The sequence below is a fragment of the Phyllostomus hastatus genome, unplaced genomic scaffold (assembly GCF_019186645.2).
Source record: "Phyllostomus hastatus isolate PE091 unplaced genomic scaffold, TTU_PhHast_1.1 phas_scaffold_177, whole genome shotgun sequence".
Taxonomy (NCBI): Eukaryota; Metazoa; Chordata; class Mammalia; order Chiroptera; family Phyllostomidae; genus Phyllostomus; species Phyllostomus hastatus.
The window spans coordinates 785,780-794,761 of NW_025334012.1; the positions used below are offsets into that span (position 1 = coordinate 785,780).

Below are 8,982 nucleotides of genomic sequence, written 5' to 3' on the forward strand. Positions count from 1 at the left end.
ATGTGGTTGTCACCCTACCCTCCTGGATCCCTTCTCCTGCCTTGACAGACAAAGTGACACCGAGCAGCATAGTACACAGGTCAGATTGTGAGACAACTAGCATATGGCAAAGACTAAGCAAATCACAAAAGTGTGAGTCTCAACTTCCAAAGATTATTGTGATGGAAAAATAAGTCCTTGTTTTTAAGCCAAAGTTGGGTTTTCTTCCATGAGCAGTGGAACCCATTCTTAACTGAGACATTGGTCAGACAGCAAGTAATGCTGGCTGTCAATTCACCAGCATTCTGACAATGTCTCCTTCATGAATATGTTGGTTAATCAAAAAGCTACAGACTTAACCTAGCTTTCTCTTTTCACTGATGAAATTAAAGCTTTAACCTTACCAGCTTTAGAGCCAAATAATTCAAAGTCTCTTATTCCACAGATTGTTATCTAAAATATGAGGTCTGTCCACATACCTTATATGTGGAAGTATCCAGCCACATACAATGAAAAATAGAGACATTTATTGAAGAAGATACAAAATACACGAAACATTGTACACAGGACAATGACACACCTCAGTCCCCTTCAGAGGAGGCACCTTGGTACCTCACACAGTTCTCCCAATCGCCATCAGTTGTCCCATTGTATTTTCCTGAATCTCATCAATGGTCTGAAATAGCTTCCCTTTCAAAGGTTATTTTAATTTGGGGGAAAGCCAGAAGTTGCAGGGTGCCAAATCTGAGCTGCAAGGAAGATGAATCACCTGGGTGATTTAATGTTTTGTCAAAAAACTCTGCATGAGATGTAATACATGAGCGGGTGCATTGTCGTGATAAAACCACCAATCACTCATTGCATCGTCCCCAAAAGCCACCTGAATCATCTTAATAGTTTCCACAGAGGAGTGTTCAAGCTTAACAGAAAATTTGATGCAGATTTGTTGCCCTGCTCACTCAGTCGTTTTGAATGCAGCAACCACACAGTACAATGCTCACTCAAAGGTGTCTACTGCCCCCACTGAATAATAAAGTTGTCACTGTTCACGCAAGTACATTTCAGTCCATACCCCTTGGCTGCCAGGTTACATCAATGTTGCTCAGACCTTTCTCTTTATATTAAAAATGGCTGGACTTTTTCCAGACAGACCTCAGTATTCTGACAGTGTAAGGTGCAACCAGAAGAAAGCTATCTTTATCCAGGGCTGATTTTTAAAATACATATTTTTAGAAAAAAAGAGAGAATCAAGAGTAATTTTTTTCTTTAAATAAGTAAACAATGGTTAAAGTGATAATATAAAATATGCTCAAATAGTAGTAACTCTGTCACACTAGGAACCATATGCCTTTAAATTTAGATTAGTTTTGAATTTATTTATTTACTTTTTTTAGAGAGCCATGCTGTTTGCTGATGATGATGCTTAGGTCAATTTTCTAGACCTAACACAGATTTTTAGACCTATAAAAAGATGCTCAACCTGATTCAAAACAATAAAAAAAATTTTTTTACTGTTGTTCAAGTACAGTTTTCTGCCTTCCCCCCACCCCAGCCCAACCCCCCAGCCCTCCCCACCTCCCTCCCGTTTCCACACACACCCCATTACTGTCCATGTGTCCTGTATAATTGTTCCTACAAACCCTTCCCCTTTTCCCGTGAAATTTCCTCCCCTCTCCCCTCTGGTCACTGTCAGCCTGTTCTCAATTTCAGTGTCTTTGGTTGTATTTTGCTTGCTTGTTTGTTTGTTTGTTTGTTTGTTTCAAAACAAGAAAAATTTTAAAAGGAGTTTTTCTTTAAGAAGGCAACATACAGAGTCCCTAATGACAGTAACATAAATTACCATAAATGTATCCTCTATAGAAAGCTTAAATGTTCTTCAGCACAAAATTACTACTGAACATTGTTTATTCTAATTCCACCTCAGCCCCAGGAACCTCGGGTTCTCAAGGGAGCAAGTATTGATCCCTCAGGCCCCAGCTATAAACTCCCCAATTAGGAAGGAACCACACAGAGAGACCTTGGTGGGCAGTCGGCCTACACCAGTTGCAGAAAGAGAATCTGGAGGCAACTCGGGTGTAAGTAGAACAAAGCCATTTCTCAAACAGCTATATATCATTCCACGGTGTGCAGAAAATGGGAAAGCAAAAGGGTCAGAGCCAAAGGTCTAGCAAGTTCTACCCCAAGACCAGGAATCATCACTTCATCCCTACTGATGTCATGGGAATGGAGTGAGGGAACTAAATTAGCTAAGTGCAGCCTGGGAAAGGTATAAACAGACACATGATTGAAAGATTGGGTGGATGGATGGATGGATATTCTGTGCCTTAAGGTATATCATTTGCATGTGTTATTTTAACTAATTTTGAGTGCAGATTCAATGCCTGGTCCTGTGCTGAGAAGTTTACATAAATCGCCTCACTTTGTCATATCATTACAAAGCAGATTTTACTTCATCCCCATCCTTTTTAAAACAATTAAGCTATTTTAAAAGAAAAGATAAAGAGGTTTATAAGTTAAGGCCTTTTCTCCCCACTCCCCTGCCCAAGGATAACCATTAAAAGTTTAGTGTGAATCCTTCCTGAGGTTTTACATGGGTAAATAAAGAAAATGAGAAAAAGAGAGTATTGGAGTGAAACAAAGTTTTATTTTTAAAGGGGTCCACATTTTACATATCATTCTCCAATTTGCTTGGCTCATTTGACAATATGACATGAGCACCTTTCCGGAAGAGTATATATTTATATATCCAGAAGAGAGATAAATTTATATATTTATATATCCAGAAGATATATATATATATATATATCTTTTTGGAGTATGTATTGATCCATAATAAGGATCTATTCTGATTTACTTAACTCTATTTACAAAGTTTTGGTATTGCAAACAGTGTTACAGTGACAATCATTACCTCCTAAGTAATTCTGCGATCCCATTTTACAGCAGTTGGAACTGAGGCCAAAAGGAAGTACGTCCTTTGTCTCCATGAAGGGATGGAACTGGAGTTCAAACCCAGGTCAGCCTGTTTCCTTTCCGCTGTACCATGCTCAATATAAATAAAACTTCAGAAGCACCAGGGTTCAGTCAAAGTCCAGAATGCTCAAAATACCTGGGCACTTGGCACGCATGCTTCTCTATGTGTGTGAGAGAGATGTGTCTCGTACAGGTTTTCCATAGCTTTTGAAAAAGGTCCCCCAGTGGGGACAGTGATGGATGGAGACTTGACTTGGGCTAGTGAACACACAATACGGTGTGCAGATGATGCGCTGTGGAATTGTGCACCTGGGACCTGCATGATTTTGTTAGCTAGTGTCACCCCAATAAATTAAATTAAAAGGAAATAATTAATTTATTGAAAAGAAAAAGGTCTCCCAATATATCATGCATTTTATTTTAACTCATAATGATTAAGCTGAGGCAGTAAATGTTACCATCCTATCAAGATTCTAATTTAAGGGGCTCATAACCAATCCTAGCTTCCTCTGACAAGTACTTTCACCCATTGAACAAAAGCCTCCTCAAAAAGGCTGAATTTACTCTATTTTAATTTGCAAATATACTCAAGGAGGAAACTTACACAAACCTGCTGGCTCTTAGCTTTCACTACAATGTTGAATTGAAGAAAACACTTCTTGTTTCATCACTACAGAGTTATTGCATGGTATTTTCTGTTTATTTTTCAAGATATTTAAAAGAGTCAGACATTATTATGTCCACATAATGTCCACATTAACCACAGATTAATTTGCTGTATTTCCCACCACTGAGGCACATTCTTATCTAAAACTGACCTTGTCATCCATGGAGCTACAGCTCTGCCTGGCATTACTGACATCTGAGTAAAGGAGCCCCCTACTGGTATGCTGAGGATGTGGTTTTTCCTTTGTGAGGAATTTCTGTTATTGCACATTTCAGGTGTATAAAAATACACTTAAAATAATGTAACAACCATTCATGTAGCCACCATCTAACTTCTGGAACTTGCTTTTTACTAGTTAGCATTCTATTTGAGATATTTATCCATATATATCAGGTAACCCCAATTTACTGAATTTTCAGTGATTTGTTTATATTTTCCTACAATGAACAATGCTGCTATGAATATCCTTATGTATGCATATTTTTATGTACACATATCCATACATATACTTACATGTCTGTGTGTGTATCCTTGTTTTGATAGTAAAAAAATTTTCCAACATATGTACCTTGTATGAAAGTTCTGGACCATAGGAAGGCATCTATTTATTTTTGCTAATTATTCCAAATTTGACTCCAACATGGCTGTGCTAATTTACCTTCCCACCAGAAATATGTGACCCCACAGTCTCACCAAAACTTTACATTTTAGACCGAGTATAAAATTATATGCCCATACATCATGAACATACAATTACCTGATTGATAGTGAGTTGTGTATATTTTTATTGACTATTTATTTGGGTTTTCCCTTCTATAATTATCCTGATCATATTTTTTATAAATTTTTCTCTTGGAGTAATTTATAGAAATTATTTATATATACTGGATACTAATTCTGTTGACATCTATATGTGTTATAAACACATTTACCTGAGTAAATTTCCAGCCAATATCCAATCTTCTTTTTTATAATTTTGGTACTTTAAATTTAGATATAGTTGAATTTTCAGTGTTTTATTTTTTGTGCATTCATACCTTGTTTAAATTTTTTTGCATACCTAAGTCATAGATATTCTGCTGTTTTACTCTCAAAGTTTGACAGTTTAAATTTTTAATTCATTTGGAATTGATTTTTGTAAAATGTAACATAGGAACACAATATTATTATTTCATATATATAGACATGGGTAGCACTACAGTTTAACAGGCCATAATTTATTGATATGCATTTATTGTTTTCATACATTAAGCTTCCAGAGACTCGTGGGCTGTTTGTAAGTTCTTTTTCTCAGTCCCGTTGATCTATGTGTCTGCCCTCACAGTGGTACCACACTGTCATCAGTAATGCTTTATGGTGAGTTCTGATAACTGTTAGGACAAGTTCTCACCTTGTTTTCCTTTAAAATTCTCTTAGTTGTTTTTAGTTCTTTTCTCCCCCATATAAATTTTGTAAGTTTGTGAAGGTGCACATAAAATTCTCTCACGCATTTGATGGAAACGACACTGAATGTATAAATTAATATTGGGAAAAACATATAAAGCTGATACAAGTTGGTCTTGATTGCAGATGGAAAACACATCTTCCCCTGCTTCTGGTGTTTCTTTCTTGCAAAGGGACTTCAATTTGTGTAATCTGGGCTCCCTCTTCCCATGTTGTCCCCTCAGTTCCCAGAAAGATGGAGTAAAGTAGCTGGCTGGCAAATCTGAGAACAACGTGTCATGCTCTGCTCTGTCCTTACCATCTTGGGACTAGCCAGCCTGCTGAAGCCCGTGTTCCCCTGCATTCCAGAGGCATTTACCCCAAAACGTGCAAGAGGCCTCCCCATGCACAGCCACCAAAACTGCATGAATAAGCCTGTCTAGTTACAGTGTTCACAGGGCAGCAAATAACTTCACTAACGAGGTCTTCCCCCAAGTGTCTAAATGTAACATTATGGTCTCCATGTAGATACTATCTTTATTCCTCAATTTGGTCAAATCCTGGGAAAAGAAGAGCATAGCTATTTCCCAGAAACTCCTTTGAACCCCCAGCAATCATTTCTTTCATACATGGACGGGTTTGATCCTAAATGTGCACTTTCAGCTGTTTGAATCCCCATCCACAAGTGACACTGGTTTCAATTTTCTTTCCTCAAATTGTACTTACTTTGTTGTCAAGTTTACGTTAGCTTCATGAAATGAGTTGGGAATATCTCTTTTGCCAGTTATGGAAAAAGATTGCATATTAGAATTAGTTGTGTCTATAAAATGTTTGGTGAAACTTTCCTATAACATAGTTGGGCCAAGTATTTGTGTGAGTAAGTTTTAAAATAACAAGTCAAATCACTTAATGGTTTAAAAATATTTAAATATTTTGCACACACACAGACACACTGACTGCTCTCTCTATGCTTTAGTCTGTTTTCTTTCTCAAAAAATAAATATTGGAAAACCCAGTAACATTTTTCAAATTATGTGCATGATATAAAGTATTTATGGTGCAACAAATACCAATGCCACCACTCCAGTATAATAAAGAAAAGGATTTTAGTATTGCTTTTTATTCTCCTGCGGTAAAGCACCAGGGAAAGGAATGAACTTTGTTCAATTATTTTTTCAAAAGAATGAACAATAAGGCAAAAAATGATGAATTGTTACTTCAAACAAGGATTTCAGCTCTATAAAGCATATTACAAACAAAATTAATAGAAGATAGAATGTGAGAAAGTCTTTCTCAAGTCAACAGCTAACAGGAAATTCAAATCTGGAATAAAGAATCTAAGACAAAGAACATCTAAAACACAACTTAAAACAAACATTGACAAAAAAAAATATGTGGGCAGGCAATTAACAGAAAAACAGAATCCCAAGATTCTTTAGAAGAAAATCAATTAGATGATGACCAAGTTCATTTGTAATTAAGGGGGGGATATATAAAAATTCGATATCACTGTACAATTATTTTCCTAGCCAAAAATAATTAGAAAAATGCTCAGATGAATTTAGGAGATGGGAACCCCCCCCCCACAATGTTTAATTGGGAGGAATTTATATGTGTATACATTATGGAAGCAGTCTGGGAAATCTTGGTTAAATTAAATGTGTGCATACCTTTGGAATCAAAAATTTTATCCCTTGGAATACACTGTAGGAGAAAATTTGAAACTGAGTTATTTGTGGTAGAGACAAGTCATAGGCAATCTGCTATCCATCACTAGAAAAGCACGTCAGTAGATGATGACGGTTGGACATCACAGAACATGATACTCAATATGTGGTCCAGGGACCAGCACCAGTCCTTGGACTTGGTTTCCACTCTATGATGAATAACTATGGAAAATGAGGTTGAACATTTAAAACTATTGTAGAATGTTGACAATGCCAACACCTTTTTGCCGCTTTGTACAAAATATTGGTCCACAACAGACAAGAAATGTTAAAAAGAAAGTGATCCTTTACCATAAATACTTTGATAAACACTTCGACAAAGGACTCCACTTGTCCACAAATCCTTGATTGCAGAAAAGAGTTACTAAAAAGGGAAAAGAGATGAAATGAGAATACAGAGATAAATTGGAAAAAGAGCATATAGAACTCAACAGGTGCGTTGAGGTTTCAGATATAATAATTAATACTTAGGCACATTGAGGTTTCCAATTAAAATATTGAGAGCTTAAAAGAAAGTATAATTAAATGAAAGTGTATTAGTATGTTTTATAATTCCCTAATCGATATTTTTATGAAATGCCAATCAATTTGCACCCTGAGGATACAACTAACTAGTCCATGGCAATTTCTCCCAACTGTAGACAAAATTATCTAGGTCAGGTGTCAAGGTTCAGCCAAGCCAATCGTGTCATAGAAAATATTCTCTGACCCCCACTATGAAACCAGACATTACGTTACTTCCAATTCCAGAACTGGTTAAAGGATCACAATGATCCTTTAGCTTTCTCTACTTCTCTTTTCTGTGTAACTTTTCAGCTGATACTTTGTTGGTCATGGAACAAAACAATGGCACTCAGGCAACTGAATTCGTTCTCCTGGGATTTGCTGGTCAGCACAAGTCTTGGCCTATCCTCTTCACAGCATTTCTGGCTATCTATGTGACCACCCTAGTGGGTAATATTGGGATGATCCTACTCATCAAGATCAATTCCTGCCTTCACACCCCTATGTACTTTTTCCTCCAACACTTGGCATTTGTCGATCTCTGCTACACCTCTGCTATCACTCCCAAGATGTTGCAAAACTTTATAGGAACAGAAAAGTTTATCTCATTCACAGGATGTATGGTGCAATTACTAGTCTACGGTACTTTTGCAACAAGCGACTGCTATATCCTTGCTGCAATGGCGGTGGACCGTTATGTGGCCATTTGCAACCCACTTCGCTACCCAATAGTCATGACCCAGAGAGTCTGCATTCACCTCTTAGCTGGCTCATACTTCATGGGTTTCCTAAATGGCTCTGTAAATACAAGTCTTACTTTCTCACTGAACTTTTGCAAATCCAATAAAATTAACCACTTTTTCTGTGATGAACCCCCAATTCTTGCCCTGTCATGTTCCAACATTGATTTGAACATCACGCTCCTAACGGTCTTTGTGGGGTTTAACTTGACGTTCACAGGGTTGGTTGTCATCTTGTCCTACCTATATATCCTGGCTGCCATCCTGAAGATGTCTTCTGCTGCAGGGAGAAGAAAAGCCTTCTCCACGTGTGCCTCCCACCTGACAGCCGTCACCATGTTCTACGGGACTCTCTCTTACATGTATCTGCACCATGGGACCGCCGAGTCTCAAGAGCAAGAAAAAATGGCTTCTGTGTTTTATGGCATCGTGATCCCCATGTTAAACCCCCTCATCTACAGCCTGAGAAACCAAGATGTGAAAGAAGCCTTGAAAGGGATCGGAAAGAAGTGCTTCTAGTTTGATCCTCAATTTCTAATTTGCTATGCTTGTAAACAACCAGACCGACAGTGTAATTTTTAAGAAATCAAAGCAAAAAAAGACAAACAACATGGAAAAGTTGCTAAGTTTTACTAATAATCAAGCTGCAAATTAAAGTCACAATGAGATCACCACTTTCTACCCATATGCCTGGCAAAAACTGCAAAAGGATGATAACACCTATTAATTGCTGCGATGTAAGGAAAATGGTGCTCTCATATATCGTTAATGGAAAATGGAGGTGTTACTTCACTTTCACTTAGAAGGAATCTGACAAAAAACAAAAACTATCTCTTCAAAACAAAAATAGCTTTCAATCCAGGATTTCAGCCTTGTAAATTGATCTACAAATAAAAGTTCCAATCCATAAGGACATATATTTAAGCATGCTTACTATAGCATTCTTAAGAAAAACAAGACCAAAAAACAA

At 37.2% G+C, this 8,982-nt stretch overlaps 1 protein-coding gene across 1 annotated transcript; it reads left to right on the plus strand.

Moving 5' to 3' along the window:
* The first annotated feature begins 7,601 nt into the window (after positions 1 to 7,601).
* LOC123831453 (olfactory receptor 5AK2-like) lies at positions 7,602 to 8,531 on the plus strand. Its single transcript, XM_045858330.1, has one exon. It carries the CDS (start codon positions 7,602 to 7,604, stop codon positions 8,529 to 8,531), a length of 930 nt encoding a protein of 309 aa, XP_045714286.1.
* The last annotated feature ends 451 nt before the right edge of the window (positions 8,532 to 8,982 follow it).

Bases quoted from the DNA above. Each gene is read 5' to 3' on its own strand.
- LOC123831453 (XM_045858330.1), top strand. From the start codon at position 7,602: ATGGAACAAAACAATGGCACTCAGGCAACTGAATTCGTTCTCCTGGGA.